General features: G+C 37.7%; 1 protein-coding gene across 1 annotated transcript; it reads right to left on the bottom strand.

Annotated features, from left to right (window-relative positions):
- Nucleotides 1–4,518: 4,518 nt before the first annotated feature.
- On the bottom strand, nt 4,519–16,726 carry LOC147862115 (uncharacterized). The gene is made up of 10 exons (XM_087322238.1): nt 16,642–16,726; nt 14,592–14,878; nt 14,242–14,430; nt 13,407–13,499; nt 13,153–13,335; nt 12,957–13,059; nt 12,693–12,872; nt 11,604–12,613; nt 10,916–11,499; nt 4,519–4,898 (listed from the first exon to the last, which is right to left on the bottom strand). Exons 2-10 carry the CDS (start codon nt 14,868–14,870, stop codon nt 4,784–4,786), a joined length of 2,736 nt encoding a protein of 911 aa, XP_087178364.1. The 5' UTR covers nt 14,871–14,878; nt 16,642–16,726; the 3' UTR covers nt 4,519–4,783.
- Nucleotides 16,727–18,692: the final 1,966 nt, after the last annotated feature.

Here is an 18,692-nt window from a genome sequence, read left to right as displayed (position 1 = left end):
ATCAAATAAAGTCTATCTTAAATGAGGAAGCTTACAGTTTCACCTCCCATTTGAATGATTTTGATGCATATGATCTCAATAGCAGACGCAAAAAATGACTATGGATTATGAGTTAAAAAGTGTCTTTGTCTTATGCACTTTGCCAACATCTTGGGATACACTTTGCACTATTGTTAGGAATAGTGCACCGAATGGGATTTTAATGACATATGTGGAGCTTTACTAAGCGAAACATTTTGTAGGAAATCTATGATTGTGTCACATAGTGGAGATGCACATATTGTGTATGATGTTGGTTCTTGCAAGAACCAAAATTTTTGTAGGAGCCAAACTAAGAATAATAGTGGAAACGATAGGCGTAGAAGCATATCTAGGAAAGAAAGCATTGAATCTCATTTTTGCCATAAGAATAGACACTTTGAGAAGGATTGTTATGCCTTGAAGAATAAAGAAAAGGATAATATTAAATCCAAAGGTGATGGGCATACAAGACAATCTAATGGTCCCTCACCCTCGATGGAGATAATTTAAGGAAATAAATGCAACATGCAATGAGAAACACATTTTGGTCTTAGATGATGTTATTACACATGTTGGGGTGCATATGGTTTTTTCTCCCTTCCTTGCACAATTGTTAGATTTTGGTGCATCATTTCTTGTGAGTCCAAATAGAGAGTGGTTCACATATTATGAAGCCAAGTCACATGGCAAAGTTAGCCTTTGAGACTCACATAAATGTGATGTGATTAGTATTGGAGATATTTTAGTACAGTTTAGCAATGGAGATTGTTATGAAGCCAAGTCACATGGCAAAGTTAGCCTTTGAGACTCACATAAATGTGATGTGATTAGTATTGGAGATATTTTAGTACAGTTCATCTTATCATGAAAATTGTACACCATGTTCCCCAACTAACACGTAGCATGATGTTTGTTGGTCAACTTGATGGCAATGGCGAAAGATGATTATTGTAAAAGGGAATACAAGCTTAAGGCTTTTTGTTCAGACAATGGAAGTGAGTATACCTCTCACGAATTTAGTGATTTTTGTAAGTCTAGAGGTATTCTGAGAGAGTTTATGGCTCCTTACACCCTGTCCAAAACATTGTAGTAGAGAGCATAACTAGAATCATCCAGGATAGGGTTATTTCTATGTAAGATCATGCAAACCTCTCACAAGGTTTTTGGGCAGAAGTTGTTTTAATAGTAGTCCACATAATTAATCTGTGATTGAACACAATCTTTGTGAAGCATGTGTGCATTGTTTAGAAACAACTAAGGTAAAAACTAGATTATAAATGTAGACAATGTGTTTTGTCTTGGTTATGGAATCGACGGGCAATTTGGATATTGCTTTAGGGATCTTGACACATGTACTAGAGTCAGAAGAGCGATATTGTTTTCAATGAAAGTAGGATGCATAGACAACCCATAAAGGAGGTGAAAGTTAGAAAAGTGGTATTTAAGCATGTTATACCTTCCATTAACATAAAATAGCATATTTCCACTAATCTAGATCCTTCTATGTGTGCTCAACCATGTAAAAATGTTGCTAACCAACACGACGATGCCCAAAATGATGATTCTTAGCACGATGTTTCCCATGCACAACCTAAACATATTCAATCTCAAGAATCACTTGTTTCCAAACCACTTGGTAGATTTACTAATTTTGTAATGCTAGCCGATTTCAGTGAATGTTCATGTTATCATGAAGCCATATCCATCCATGATCATGCTAAGTGGAAGCATGCAATGCATAGTGAATTGGATAGCATTCATAAGAATGAAACTTGGGATTTAGTGCCTTTGACATGCCAAAAGGTAAGAAAGCATTATCATATAAATGGGTGTATAAATACAAGTACATAGTTGATAGTGCTCTTCCTAGGTATAAAGCTTGTATTACAACAAAAGGATTTAAGCATTTCGATGAAATCTTCTCTCCAATTGTTAAGATGACTATTCTATGAATGATGCTCGCACATTGGTTACTAGAATATATTTTGACTTATTTCATTTGGATGCAAAGACTGTTTTTCAGCATGGAGATCTCGATGAGATCTATATGGTACAACCGAAGGGTTATGAGGTTCATGGAAAAATGTATTTGCTATGAAAGCTTAAGAAAAAGTTTGTATGGTCTTACACAATCTCCTCCGAAGTGGTATAAAAACTTCTATGCTTTTATGGGGTCCCAATATTATAATAGGAGCAATGAAGACTCATGTCTATATACAAAGAAACGTCTAGATGGCACATATGTGATTTTAATACTCTATGTCGATGACATGCTCATCATCCGCAAAAAGAAGGATGAGTTGTCCAAGATAAAGAAAAAATGAAGTCAAACATTTGACATGAAAAAACGGGAAATGCAAAACATTTTCTTAGCATGTCTATTACTTGTGAAATGAGTAACAACTTACTTATTTGTCTCAATTTGAGTATATATCCAAAATACTCAAGACGTTTAATATGGAGAGTGCAAAACATTTGAACATGCCATTATCTTTGCATGTAAAATCTAGCAAAAATGAATGTACCAAATCTAATGATGAAAAGGATTTCATGAGTAAAATTCCGTATCGATTTAATATCGGTCGCCTCATGTATCCTATGATAGAAGCTAGGCTAGAGATTACATTTCAGTGGGAACTGTGAACATATTTTTATCAAATCCTGCTAAGAAACATTGAGAAGTAGTTAAGATGATACTAAAGTTTGAGATATGTGAGTGGCATTAGGGATAAGTGTTTATGTTTGGGTGCCAGAAATGTATCTATTATTGGATATACGAACTCTTGATTATGTTGGTTGTTTTGACAACAAAAAGTCTACTTTAGGGTACATCTTTCAGTTTATGGGAGGTGCCATATCTTGGAGATCTTGCCTCCAAGAATGTACGACTTCGTCTACTACAGAAGCAGAGTATGTTGCAGCTACTAAGGCATGTAAGGAAGTTGTATGGCTTTCCAGATTCGCATGGGTTTGACATGGGCATACCTCAATTTGTACCCATATTGTTTGCGATAGTCACACTGCCATTGAATTGGGTAACAATCTAGTGTATTATCAAGCACATTGGGGTGCGATACCATTTTCATTCAAGAATTCATAGCTATTGGTTGCATTAGTCTCATACAATCTTCCAATTAGTTTTCACCAATTTTTGGCCTTTAATAGTGGAAGATTGATACATAGTGTGAAAGCCCAAAAATGTAATCCCGATAAACAATGGGATGGATATATTGTGGAAGGCCACAAATGTAACCCCGACAAACTAGGATGGATATATATAGGCCAAAAAAACTGATGAAAGACTAATTATGCCTCCAAAAATATGTGAGATATAAGATGGGGAGACAAGGAGAAGAACAAGAACGAGAACAAGATTAATTTATGTGACTCGTGACTATGTATCTCCCATGGGTATACATAGTTTAGATTTAATTCTTAGATTTTTTTTTACATACCCCAACAAAATACAGAAATGTCTACTGCTATAAACAATTTTCTTATTCAAAATTTCTACTACTATGAACAAATGCAGAAATGTAATGATTTTGAAATAGCTTCTCACGATTTTCTATTAGTTCCACATTCGATAAACTCTATTAGCTGAATCAGGATACAACTTTACAGTAGTATTTTGGATTCTGACAGTATAATCACATGTAAGAATACATCTAATTAAAAAACATGCAAAGTGTTGTGTTGAGATTATAGAGCCTCCCTTACAAGTTAGTAAGAAATAGAACAAAGGTTTAAAATAAGAAAAGAGAATCATTTTCAGCACAAACTATCCTATGATTTTCTTTGGAACACGTCGGTACATAATTAGGATTGAAACTATGAGTTAAAGAATTAATGCTTCATCATAATTTGAGGTTTTATACAAGAATCTGTAGTTTAAGGGAGCTGAGATATAACTACTAAAAGGAACCCCAGCTTGAACCAAGCCAAGCTGAGCCTCCAAGCCATTAAGATGGTTTAAAATAGTTAAACCTCTCAGCTTACACTCCAATTGAACCATTGCCTATAACTACTTATTAGGGCAAACAATGCACCTAAGTGATTTACTATGCAAGTCCTCTAAGGTGTACTCTTGGTTTTCAAATAGAACGTGGGCAGACAAAAAGAGAAATGAGAGAGCAAGTAACCCTCAACTCATAGAATTTTTTGTGGTTTCATAAATAAACGCACATAAAATTAACAAGGTAAAACCTCAAGCATGGATGATGGCAGTACCACTAACTTTGATATACTAATGAAAGTTGCAATATACCACATTTTAACATCCCTAAAGCATCATCCGAAAGCCAAACAAACTGTAGCAAGTTGTATGTCTAAACCGTATACTCAAGAATTCAAGGTCATAATACATTAACTGTTTCATCTAAAGCGAAAACAGTTCTTGAAAACACATGTGTATATATATTGCATTCTACCACGTATCAACAAAGCTTTCCATAATGTAAAGGAATGCTTGTTGAAATACCCTTTCCGCAAGCTTTTAGCTCTATTGAAGGGTAACATTGGCCAAAACCGTAATATGTAAAATGGTTTTATACAAAGACATCATTTGAAGATATAATAATTCTCTGCATCTCTCATAAGGGAACTAGCTATATAGATGTTATGGTAAGAGTTCTCGTGTTGAGCATGGGACACTGGAAGTCGTACCACGTCACGAGAGATTGTATGCAGATTCCTCAATATTCTTATTTTAGTAGTGTGCCTAAGAAGAGTTCTCAATTAGACAAGCCTCATGACACGATCTTCAGCTAGCCAGTTTAGAACTTTTTTGAGCTTCAAACATACGTGAAGATTCTCTCTGACCAAAGAAAGTAAGGGGAGGAAAGTCTTCTTCTCTTAGCTCATAAGGACATTGCTCACTGCAAAAACAGTAGACATGTTGTATATCCATAACAAGGACATATATCCATGTTCACAAAATCCCATATAAACAGAGCATATATTACAAAACATTTATATAGATGAGTTAAGAGAATAACCAGGAAATATATCCATATTCACAAAAACCAATGTTATAAAATGCACCAGTTCATTTACCAGAAGTCTTTGGAGATCAAGAGAACAAAGCTTTCCCTTGAATAGAAAGATGAAGGCTATACATGTTTGTGATTGTGGACAAAATGCAAGAAGAGCTAAAGAACCCAAACCTGTATTTCATTCATTATACTTGAGATATATGCAAAGAAAAGTTTAATTCTCAATATAATTATCACTCATGAAGTGTCTGGTGCAATTAAGAGGAAATTTCAATCTCTTCTTAAAGACTAATAGCACATTGCAGATCTGAAAGTCTTTATCATACCTTGCAGAGTCTGAGTGAGAGACAAAGGGAGAGAAAGCGAGATGCACGCTGTCTTGGGTAAAAAGAGTGTACCTCTTTTTTGGTTTTTAGATATTATGTATATACAAGTCAAAAATGTGCTACGAGTGCATTTACACTCGTGCACTAATAAAAGGCACGATGGCCCTTTATTCCCAACAACCTCCCACCTAAAGGCAATGTGCAGTGAGAAGAAAAAAAAAAAGTCAGCTAAATCCAAGTATGTACAAAGCTGAACTACATACATCTATCCAACTCCCATCATCTGCCGGCAATGAGCAAATCGCTCAGCTGAAAGACCCTTCGTGAGAAGATCTGCAGGATTATTATTTGTATGTACTTTGACAAGCTCAATGTTCTTGCTGTCAAGTACATCTCTGATGAAGTGATACTTCACCTCTATGTGCTTCGTCTTTGCATGAAAGACGGGATTCCGAGCTAGCATGATAGCACTCTGGCTGTCACAATGAAGAATAGGTGACTCTGTAATGCCAAGATCTCTCACTAGATATGAAAGCCATAAAGCCTCTTTGCATGCCTCAGTGGCAGCAACATATTGTGCCTCTGTAGTAGACAATGCAACACACTTCTGTAGTCTGGAGATCCAAGAGACCGCTCCTCTTGTGAAAGTAAACACATACCCAGCAGTAGACTTCCTCCAGTCTGCATGACCAGCATAGTCCGCATCCGTAAAACCAACGACAGATGCCTTTTGCTTTCCAAAGCAAATGCCCAAGTCCTTTGTGCCTTTGAGGTATCTCATAATACCTTTCACCGCTTCCCAATGCTTTTTGCCTGGATTTGCCATGTACCTACTAACCACTCCCACTGCAAAGGCAATATCAGGTCGTGTAGCAACCATCGCATATATCAAACTGCCAATGGCTGAAGCATATGGAACGGAACCTTAGCCATTTCAGCCTTCTCATCATCAGATGTAGGACAGTCTTCTGCACTGAGTTTCAAATATGGAGGCAATTGAACCCCAATTGTTTTCCCCCCCTCCATATTGAAACGCTGCAAAACCTTAGAGATATACTCCTGCTGAGATAGAAAGAGTACCCCTTTCGACCGGTTTCGGAGTATTCACATGCCAAGGATGTGATTTGCATCACCAAGATCCTTGGTATCAAAGCTGCCATGAAGGCTTTGCTTCAATGAATCCAACACATGAATATCCTTGCCAGCAATCAACATATCATCAACATACAAAACCAAGACAATCAGGCTGCCATCTCCTGCCTTCTTGGTGTACAAGCAGTGGTCCACTTGACTTCTACGAAAACCTTGAGACTGCATAAATGCATCAAATTTATGATACCGTTCTCTTGGTGCTTGTTTCAACCCATACAAACTCCTTTTGAGCTTACAAACCATCTTCTCTTTGTCTTTAGCCACAAAACCTTCATGTTGCTGCATATATATGTCTTCATGCAAATTGCCATGTAAAAAGGCGGTCTTCACATCCATCTGTATGAGCTCCATATCTTCAGCTGCAACTAAGCCCAAAATTATTCTTAATGTAGTCATCTTGACTACATGCGAGAAGATCTCATCAAAATCAACTCCATATTCCTGCTTGTATCCTTTTGCAAACCAATCTTGCTTTGTACTTTGGCGAGGAAATCAGAAATGACCTTCCTTTTATAAACCCATTTGCATGGAAGTGTTTTCTGCCCTTTAGGCAACTGCACCAAATCCCAAGTGTCATTTTTCTCAAGAGATTCCATCTCTAACAACATGGCTTTATACCATTTCTTATTGTTCTGTCTGTCCATTGCTTCCGTGAAGCAAGTCGGTTCGCCACAATCAGTTACCAAGACATAATCAGCCACACTATTTGCATCAGGAAGAAATCTGTTAGGCTGTCTAGTAACTCTAGACGATCTCCTAACCCAATGCTCATTGTTTGGTAGCTGTTGAGTATGCAAATCATCATTTTCAACTTGCTGTCCAGGCATTTCAGCCTGCAAATCAGCATTAACAGCTTGCTGTTCTAGCCGTTCCTGCACATTTGGTGGCTGATCATTATTGGCAAAGGCTGGCTGATCATTTCCAGCCTCATTTTTTGCATTTGCGGGAAAGTTTACAGCAGGTGTTTCCTGCTGTACAGCGGGCACATTCTTCTGTCTAAAAGGTATTTCTTCTCAGAATACAACCCTCCGTACTTCCTCGGTCTTTTCGGGTTGTTTATGCATGCGATTTTCCCGGAAGATAACATCATTGCTGCCTACTATTTTTCTTTCCTCGGGATCCCACAATCTATACCCCATTTCACCCTCGTCACCGTATCCTAGGAAAATACATTTGCAGGACTTTGGTGTTGGGAATAAAGGGCCGTCGTGCCTTTTATTAGTGCACAAGCGTGAACGTGTTCGTAGCACAGTTTTGACTTCTATATACATAATATCTAAAAACCAAAAAAGAGGTACACTCGTTGTACCCAAGACATTGTCCATCTCTCTCTCTCCCTTTGTCTCTCACTTAGACTCTCTCCCTCTCTATTTTTGACCTAAACCCTAATCCTCATGCTGCTTTCAAACTGATATCAGAGCAAAGTTTAGGGTTTTCTGCAGAGCAAAGTCTAGGGTTTTCTGCAGAGCAGAGTCTAGGGTTTTCTGTAGAACAGAGTCTAGGGTTATTTGCAGAGCAGAGTTTAGGGTTATCTGCAAAGCAAAGTTTAGGGTTTTTTGCAAAGCAGAGTTTAGGGTTTTCTACAAAGCAGAGTTTAGGGTTTTCTGTAGAGCAGGTCACGTTTTCAGTAGAGCAGGTTTGGTCCTTCGTTTGGGCTAAGAAATCATGACTAACAGCAATGACAGTAGCCACCTTATGCACATCAAGAAGCTTGAGGGTGCACATAACTTTGCGGTTTGGAAAAAGCAGTGCTACAACATCCTGTTGCAAAAGCAGCATGCAAAGACTATTAAAGTCAAAGGGGTAAAGCCTACAGATATGAACCAAGATGATTGGCAAGAGTTGAATGAGCTTGCACGCTCGACTATTGAGTTGTCGATTATTGAAGGTTTGGACTGTGCCTATTCTATATGGACAACTCAATAATCGAGCGTGCAAGCTCGTTCAACTCTTGCCAATTATCTTGGTCCATATCTGATGTTGTAACACTGCTTTTTCCAAACCGCAAAGTTATGTGCACCCTCAAGCTTCTTGATGTGCATAAGGTGACTACTATCACTGCTGTTAGTCATGATTTCTTAGCCCAAATGAAAGACCAAACCTGCTCTGCTGAAAACGTGACCTGCTCTACAGAAAACCCTAACTTTGCTCTACAGAAAACCCTAATCTCTGCTCTGCAGAAAACCCTAAACTCTGCTCTGTAGAAAACCCTAAACTCTGCTCTGCAAAAAACCCTAAACTCTGCTCTTCAGAAAACCCTAAACTCTGCTCTAATATCAGTTTGAAGGCGGCACAAGGATTAGGGTTTAGGTCAAAAACCGAGAGGGAGAGAGTCTGAGTGAGAGACAAAGGGAGAGAGAGAGAGAGATGCACGTTGTCTTGGGTACAATCAGTGTACCTCTTTTTTGGTTTTTAGATATTATGTATATACAAGTCAAAAATGTGCTATGAGTGTGTTCACACTCGTGCACTAATAAAAGGCACGATGGCCCTTTATTCCCAACACTATACATGTTTGTGATTGTGGACCAAATGCAAGAAGAGCGAGAGAACCCAAACCTGTATTTCATTCATTATACTTGAGATATATGCAAAGAAAAGTTTAATTCTCAATATAATTATCACTCATGAAGTGTTTGGTGCAATTTAGAGGAAATTTCAATCTCTTCTTAAAGACTAATAGCACATTGCAGATCTGAAAGTCTTTAACATACCTCGCAGATCCAAGCCAATCATGTGAACTTTTGGAATGTCTAGTACAAAAGGTCATCTATAAACCCATACAATTAATCAATCTTTCAACCAAAATGCCACCTGCTAAGTCATGACAATTTTCCATACAACTGATTTACCTTCTAAAATTCTCCCATAATTTTGTTCAACCTGCACTTTAGCTTATGTATTCCAGTCTTCCTTAAATTTTGTCCACAAATCCCACCATGTGTAGAGCTTCATGGCAAGATTATTTGACAACTATGTAATATTTGTACAGATCCACACTACTTTAAATGAACGCCAAAATATAATTTACAATGATAGACATTGATAAGACCAAAATAATAATCGATAGACTTAGAAAACCAAGCTGCTTGAGAAACAAAAGTGTTTGATCTTTAATATATGAGAGCTATTTGCCTTTTTTCTGGTAAGACAGAAGCCCATGCATTCTTGATGGGGTCTGAGAAACTGCATGACCATGCAAGACAATAATGCATTACCGTCATCCTCAGGAAGCAAAATAATGGAGGAATGAAGCTGAAAATTGTAAGTGAAAAACTAACAGAAAACAAAAGCGTAAAGCAAATGGCCTAGAACAACCAACCAAAAAAGATGATGAGCATATACATATAGTATACCCTTCATAAGAATAAACCAAGAAGATGATCTTGTGAATACAAGAAGCAACAAAATCTATAGCAAAATAGTGGGGTCAATGTAGAATATATATAAAACATGTAAAATCCAACCCTAAAAATACGTTATTGTAAGTCCAACCCACCTGAGTTTGTTCAAAATTTTGAGCTTCATTGGGGATTGACAAATAGGCGTCTTTAGATGAGATGAAAGAATGGAAGCTTCAGTTATTTTCAGAAATGGGGTAAAAAGAGCACAAAAATTCAGGATTCAAAGAAAACGCTCACATCTGTAATGAAAGAGAGGCAACAGTGGAGGAAACGAAGGATGAAGAAATTAGTATGATGGGGGGTGAAGCTTCATGAAAACAAGGGTATGAAAATTTGCAAGACAAGAGAGGCAATATAGAGGAAGAGTTTACAAGAAAGAAAAGATGAAAAATGAAGTTTCATAAAATATTGAACACAAGTTAATGTTTCTTTGAAATAAATTATTACTGTTTTTTTGAGTAACCATGTTGCGTCTAGTGGGGAATGGACAGAAATAGCAGTACCATTTCCATGCACGAATGATTTAGAACACAGTGCACTAAATTATAATGACTGGAAAGAAACATTGAGACAAGAGTATATCAGCCACCAAAGATCCACCACCCTAATGACATTGTCACTTGATTCGTGGTAGAGCTTTGAGCCAGCCTAAAGAGAAATAGAACCCTGGAAATAAGAATAAGGAATCCCCTATCATCTTGGAACCATCAGAAAGATCCAGCTTAATGTTGAGAATGAAAGTACCCCTTTAGTGCCTCATCACTCTTGATGCCAAGAAAGCAGGGGAGGCACACTAGTATCTGCTAAAGGTTATTCTAAATGCCTGGATCTTGCTGGATGGAAAATTTTATAATTGTTTAAGCATATGAAATGCACAAATCATGAAAAAGAAAGAAATGACTGGATATGGTATTAACAAGTTTATTTTCCGTTTTGATTACAAAGTTGCGTATATCATTTTGCAAGGAAATACAAATCAACTTCGATATAATCGAATAAAATGACAAGTATCGTTTACCTTTTATTTTGATCATCATGATGTCCTTTCAAGATATCCTCGCAGTCATCAGGGCCTGATTTGTTATGATTGATCGAGTGACCCTGACCTTGGAAGTTTGAGATAGCAATAGTTGTTGTAGCTTCTGAAGTATCACCATGCAAGGAACGATTTACATGAGATTGGGATGTAGACATGGCATCTTTGTTGATATTCACGTCGTATAAACCCTGAGTCAAGAATCCTGGCCCAAATGATCCAAATTCCAGCTTCTCTAATGGTAGATCAAGGGACCTACCATCAGTTCCGCTATTTGAATCACTGAGGTCTATTTGCTTCTGAAATGTAATTGGAATAGATGATACACCTCCAAGCACAGAGTCATCAGCTGATGACTCCCACACCTCTCTAATTATGGGGCCTGTGCTTGTTTTAGTTCTAGTCTTATTTAGCCCATATTGTTTTTTTGTCAAATGAGCCTTTGATCTAAAAGCCAAAGATCCATTCTGATTAGCTGCAGTGATGGATTCTATACCATCAATTGACCCTTGCAGAGCTCTATTACCATTTTCTGATAAATATTTGTCCCTTTCAAGCTTTGGCTTCTAAATGACATTCAAGACATACGACTAAGTTTAAAGCGATGTGTTCAACTAAGCTCAATGCAATGTATCCAACTAAATTAAAGTACAATAGTTTATAGACTCACCAGAATGGGAAAGAAAGTTCCTATTCCTCGTTTATTCTTTGGAACCCCATCTAGAAACATATTATTTAACATAATATATCTATCTTGAGGAATCCCATTTCTGCCACTGTTATTCTGGGAAAAGTGGTCCAGGCTCATTGCAGGATGTCTTCCATGAGCTTCCCACATCAAACCTCTTTGATGATAAATACTGTATACATACGGAAGGTTCCTATGCATGTGCATGTTCTGATAGAAGTGTCCAGTTTCTAGATTACACAAATGAATTCCATAATCCCCTTCCAATATGTCTGCATCACTGTCTTGAATCTCAGACTTTTGTGATTGAATTATATTACTACAGCTCAAATTATCAATCTGGATTGCGTCATATTGGGCAACTTCCTGATTCTGTTGATGATTACACTCTTCCAGTTTGCATGCACCAACTTCAGACAGCCGTGTGGCCATATCATTCAAGGGGCTACTACTTCTATTCTCCGGTAATTGAATTCTATCTTTTAGAATAATATTTACAGAATGTTGATCAAACAAGAAACCAATATCCTGATTAGGAAATGTTCCCACAATATCAGCAAAATCAGCAGGTGCATCATGCTTTGAGGTGATATTGTCATCAGTTGAATCATCCTCACTTCCATTTGCTGCCTTGACCCTCAGTTTCATGTTGTCTACTTTCTGTTCAAGCCCACCATCATCATAATTAGATGTTCTATCTATTCTTCCTGGCCTATTTACTTGCTCTTCTTGCGTGGGAATCACATGCACTATCTCCTCTCTTTTCTCCATACTGCTCGTGGAAGCTTCACTGTCTGTTTTGCAGCTACATAAAGCAGGATTGATTGGAGACCATACAGTGCTAGCATCAATGTGATGAGCTCGGCAATGCCCTTGTGTGTTGCGGAAAAATCTGGCTAGCACCTCAGAGAATATCTCTCTTGGGCTTTGCAGTAGTTTCTCCAATTGTGCAGCCCCATATGCAAAGGCACTGTGTATCCTAACAAAATTACCTATTGGTAACACCATTGCAGACAAGTCAATCAATCTATCAATATATATATATATATATATATATGAATTAACACCTGCCTTTATTAACACTCCGACCAAGATTGTTGAAGGGTCGTAATGGATCCATCAAGTTCATGAACTTTTGGCCAAATGTTCTCGCTTGGGTGCCTTCCTGCAGTGTCTTATATTTCTCCCTACATGCACTTAGATAGTGCTCATTTAGCAAAAATTTGTTGTCAGGATTTTGAGTGGGTTCTACTGCAAGAAAGAGACAATAAAGTTGTATAAAATGATTAAAAGGTGTAACTTCAATAGCTTTTAATTAAATTCATGCAGCAATACCTGCCATGGTGTGTAATGAAGCGAGAGGGATAGGTCCCCAGAGGCTAAGGCAATATTGATTCCAATCAAACTTGCTGAAAATTTGAAGAAATCGGAAAAGTACCTAGACGTACCAACCAAATTCAAACTGTTATTGAGTTACTCACTGACGGGTGATAGATAATGCTCAAATAAGATAAATATAGGTCATATGCACCTCCAGGGGACCCCGTAGTGACTGATTGAATACATGGAAAACATATAAAACTAGGACCTCCAAGGCATAGGTAGACAGTAGACCATGATGTGCCCCTAGAATACGGCTTTCATAAAAGCACCAACCCTTAACAAGAATAATACTTCTTTTGAACAGGTGATCTCTACCTATCAGTCTGTCGACCTGACGAAAATGGAGCATTTGTAACACCTTCCCATGAAAAACTTACATCCACATAGGGCCTCACTGATTACCTCTTCCAAGAAGCATAGTGTGCTCAACCCCCCTAGCTGATTGAAAGATATGTCAACAATTATATTTTCCACCAAGCATTTTACAACAGGCACCTGTGCAGCAATTTCTCTTTAGAAATCAAGGGTCACATGAATATCCTGCCATAGATTCAGTGATACACAAAATGAAATCAATGAAATGACATACAGAAAAGATGGATTCAAAGCATCCAACATAAACCAATTTGAAAAAATCAAGAAGAAAGGGGAGCCTATGTTAATCTCTGAGAAGGGTCAATGCACTTTACAGTGTCACCATCTTAGCACAAGGCCCACATTTGGAGCAAGCACCTGAGTGAATGGTGCAATGTAGTTATGAGACAATCTAAAACAAGACTGAATGCACACAGGAAAGAATTGTTCTTTATTGTTACCATGAGGTTTCCAATTAAATACCTTACAGATGACCGTGAATTGCAGGAACATATTTAACTCTCGACGTATTTACATAGAAAGATGCCTAAGCACAACTCTTGCTAGTATGATCATTTGTGGATATTCTTGTTTTTTATTGATTTCCGTATATGCAAAAGCTACGGAATTATGGGTAATGCAATGTTTGTACACAAAAAAAGGGCTGAACACCCTCATCCATCATAAACCCCTTAAAACATGGCACAGACCTAACACAGCAATGGTTCGAGCGTCAGCTATATATGTATAGAAATTTTAACAACAAACTTGAGTGTACGATATACAATCAATACCCAATTGGATGAAAATATCAAATGAATATAAATGTAAATCTTACGTAAAAAACTTGTAGGTCTTGCTCGAGTATTATAAAGATAAATACCTCGGCATAGATGCATTTCACTTCTTTGACATGAAATTCTGAGTTTCCATTTCGCTCTTCACGTTCTAACACCGCAGAAACATCAGTAGCCCAAGTGTTGTTGAGCAGGCGAAACCCAGTTATAGCTGTAAGGTCTATGTCACCGTCAGGAAGGTAAGTTTTCAGCGGCACAGAACCAAAGGGGAAGACCTAAAACATATGGTTTATAACGATACCATAAAAAACTAGCGCCATAAAATTGAGCAAAATATATTACAAAAAAATCAATTGGATATTAGTCATGTTCAATAATGGAGTCAAATAGCAGTAACATTTGTGCCTATAAATCGTATAGAATGGGGGGATGTTACCTTGCAGTCAAACTCTCTTTCAATAAGCCCTTCCACATAATCGATCACGACCTTTCTACATTCCTCGGATGCTCTTGAAGGCTGAATTTGGCTTAAAATTTTGTCAGTTTTGTCCTCAACCTCCATCCATAATTCATCATACTTTGAGGAAATGAAAGATGAAATAGCCTGGGTGGCCTCGGGTGAGAGACCATTAAACACATATTCGCCCATGCAAGACTCTTTTCGAAAACCTGATTGTGATCGTAAATTGCAGCAGTATCTAACTATCTGGTGCATAACCCACACTAAAATTATCAAATAAAATGGATACATTCAAGAAGATCACCTCTGCAAAAAATACTTTCCAGGGGGGTGATACTAAGAGTACATTCTATTGGTTTAGATATCTACACATAAAAAACCAAGAATCAGCTTTTTTGAGGTTTAGCCTAGAAAGAAAGCTAAAAGCAAATATCAAACGGAAGCGATTCAGAAGACCCTAAACCCATTCATCAACATTGTTCTCTCCACAAGTAACAGAGATAAAGAAACAATAAGCAATGCATCATAAGGTTGGGATTGTTTAAGCATGAGAAAAAGAGCTAGAAACAACACAAAAAAGCAGGATGACATACATAAAAAAGCCTCCATGCCTAATGTTTATTCCATGTGATTAAAAAAAAAAACCATTGCACAAACTCTCACTAATTTCACTCCATTAGCAAGAGCTTTAAATAAGTGATAAAATTTTCACTCATACATTTCTAAACATGGAACGGAATTCATTCAGAATATGATGTTCTTATACTTGTCCTATAGTTTGGAAAGAAAGACAATTTTAGAAAGAGGAAGCAGTTATCGCTACATGGACAAAATTTGTCCAGAAAAAATAGAACAAAAGTATCTCATTGAAAGGGCAAGCAAGCAAGACAACATAGATTTTACTCCCATTTCATGACATTAACACAAGGACAGACATTAATGGACAAAATTCAGTCATTGATTTCTGAAGATAAAATGGAAGGCTTTCAGAAGATCACATTCTTCTACGTTGTTCTCTCGCAAAGAAAAATAGAAGACCAAAGCAATTTTCGTGAGGTAGTATGGCATGGAAAGAAAACAAAACAAAAGCAAGGATGACATAGAGAGAAAGAAGGAGAATAAGAGAAAGCAAATTAAAAGTTCAGACTCACACCAAATTTCATCGCACTTTAACACAAAAAATCAAAAAATATATATCATCTATTTCACGCATTGTAGATTGCCCTTAAGGAGAAAAAAGAACTTAGACATGATTTTCTTGTCTTTCCCAACTAGTTTCAGGAATAATAAAGAACCAAAAGAAATGTAAGATTCCCTAGGTGGAAAAACAGAAGAGATTCAACAAAAGAAGCAGCATGACAAAATGTACATATTCAGACTAGATTCACTGCATTGACATAACATATATAAACTGACAAGCACGCAGAAATTATCAAACAATTCACCCATCGTTAATTATTTTCTAAGGAGAGGAAAATAGGATGTGTTTCATCTCTTCCATGTCCTTCATGTCAAACTTCTGGCCCAGTTTTGGCTTAAAAATGATCGGAGATTCCATCCATTACAGAATATTGTAGGGGGAGAAGAAGAGATTTTTGCAAAACAAACCCAAAAAAATGATCTTAAATTCAACCCATTATAGATTATTTGCAACAGAGAGGAAGAGATTTTTACAAACACAATCACACATAAAAAAATGTCATAAACATCATCCTTTATAGATTATTTTCAACAGAGAAAAAGAGATTCTTCACAAACACGTACAATAAATAAATAAATATGATGAGGAATTTTACCCATTGTAGAGTATTGTCTGGAGAGAAGAAAACTTTTTATTTTACAAAACACGAGAATACTAAAAGTTGCATCATAAATTCAACCCCATTGTAGAGTATTTTCAAGAGAGAAGAAAATTATTTTTGCAAAACACAGGCCAAAGAAAAAATGACAAAAAATTCAACCCCATTGTTGTTATATAGTGTACAGAGAGAGGGGGGCAGAAGAAGAAGAAGAAAGAAAGATTTACCGATGATTTTATGTTTCTTCTGGTTGTCTCTGATATTTGCAGAGAAGTCCGGCCACGCAGCTAAACAGAGGGTAGAGAGAGAGAGAGAGAGAGAGAGAAAGAGAATTTGTACACAACATATATATGTTAGAGAAAGGAGACAGCTGCTGTTATATCTGTTTTTGTGAGAGCTATGGATGGATGGATAGATGGATGGATGGATGGATGGATGGATGGATTGTATGTATGTATGTATGTATGTATGTATGTATGTATGTATGTATGTATGTATGCAAGCATGTGGGCATGTGGGCATGTGATGTGATGTGGATATGTATGTGGGCATGTGTGTATCAACCTCCTACTGCATTGGTGGTTTTTTTTTTTTTCCGGAAAAATATCCTTTCATTAGTTATGAACAACATTACAAAAAATTGACCTACCATCAAGCTACCATTGATCTGGTGCATTCTTCCTTAGGTCCCATCCCTCAACACTCCACCACTCCTTAACCAAGTTATGTGATTGGTGGTGGGAACAACCAGACTGGTGGCGCTAAGCACCATTTAGGTCTTGAATTTTGTATTGTGAGAAAAGGGGTCTTCTTCCAATAGACAATAAATTCGAGACGTTGCAACACTGCAACATCTGTCTCACCTTTAATATCCTCATACTGTCCTTTCAAGGTATGTACCATCTCCATCCAGACATTCCGTGTACTTTCCACTGGATGAATAGTAGTATTACCAAACACCTTAGAACACCTAGCAGTCCAAATAAACCACATTGTGGTGGTGCATAGTAGCTCCCATACCTCTTGCATTGTCTTGAACATGTAAGGAGCCTCCATTTGACTTTGTTGCACCGCCATTATCCTTCCTCTTTGAATTCTAATAATCGTGTCATTTGGGCATGCATCATATGGCCACACCACTTGTGCCACTGTGGCCCATACTACCATACCCCACGAAAAACTGCAATCCCTAAACATAAAGGCAAGAACTCGGAACACTCGCCTCCAAACTTGCTGTGCAGCATGACATTCCCACAAGCAATGTTTCAATGTCTCCATCTGACAACAACAATAGATGCATGCGGTCGGTGCAGCTGATTGTTGCAACCATTGGCCAATTGGCAATGCTCTATGTATTACTAACCATTGGAAGACATTTATTTTCATATCTTGCTTCATTTTCCATAATGTTCCCCAAAACTTTGTTAGGAATTCCGATGTGATCCCTTGGTGGTTCCAAAATTGACTAGCTCGTGGTGTAGTCCTACGTTGAGCTGCCAAAATGTGTCGTCCCATCTTAACTGAATACTGAAAAAAACCATACCTTTTTCCCATACGATCAAACGGATCTTTCCACCAAAATTCTCCCGGATCCCATTGCAACCTTATCAAAGGTTTCTTTTCAAAAACTCTCAGTTTCCAATGCTCCTTGACCGCCTCAACTTGTGGGTCGATGAGCCACTTTGATCCGTCATAAGCAAGGACCCTTATTTTAGAAAATGTAGCATATTGCAAGATCTCTGTTTGTATCGTTGCACTACTTATACTGCCATCTTCCTCCACCTCATAGTCTTGACATCGTCCGCAAGACAAATGTCCCCTTACCCCCACTAGCACTTGAAGCCTCGTAAATGCTCCTTCCCACTTGGGAGGGTTAAAGGACCATATCGTAACGTCAGAGTGCCCCAAAACTGACTGCACTTGGTCCCACATAATCAGCCCCCCTCTCAAGGAAGACAAGAATTCTGATCTGTCTTTTATATTCAGAGTATGAAATGATTTCCATGCATCAACGGACGCTCCTGGCCCTACATCGAGCTTGGCCCAATCCAATCGCGTTCGGGACCCCAACATGTGCCCTGATGGCAAACGCACATTCGGATTCCACACTAAGTTTTGTCTCAAGTATTCCTCCTCACATGTTGGTACACCATGTTCCAACCCTTTATGTACATGCTCCCATGCTCGTAGAAGACCATTAAAAAATTTGTCTTCCCAATTCCTAGACATAACATGTTTCTTGTCTGGTATAAAAATCCACCTTATGCTATCAGCCCAT

Source organism: Azolla caroliniana, unplaced genomic scaffold, assembly GCF_043228905.1.
Source record: "Azolla caroliniana isolate FFs.n. ecotype wild unplaced genomic scaffold, voAzoCaro1.0.p SCAF_7, whole genome shotgun sequence".
NCBI classification, from domain to species: domain Eukaryota; kingdom Viridiplantae; phylum Streptophyta; class Polypodiopsida; order Salviniales; family Salviniaceae; genus Azolla; species Azolla caroliniana.
Note: the sequence above shows the minus strand (reverse complement) of the source record. Positions and strands in the feature narration are given on the sequence as shown.

Excerpts from the sequence above, each read along its gene's own strand:
- LOC147862115 (XM_087322238.1), bottom strand. The coding sequence starts at position 14,870 with ATGCACCAGATAGTTAGATACTGCTGCAATTTACGATCACAATCAGGT. Across the intron at positions 13,336-13,406 it reads CACTATGCTTCTTGGAAGAG|GTCGACAGACTGATAGGTAG; the intron begins GTAATCAGTGAG and ends CATTTTCGTCAG. Across the intron at positions 11,500-11,603 it reads GAACTTTCTTTCCCATTCTG|AAGCCAAAGCTTGAAAGGGA; the intron begins GTGAGTCTATAA and ends AATGTCATTTAG.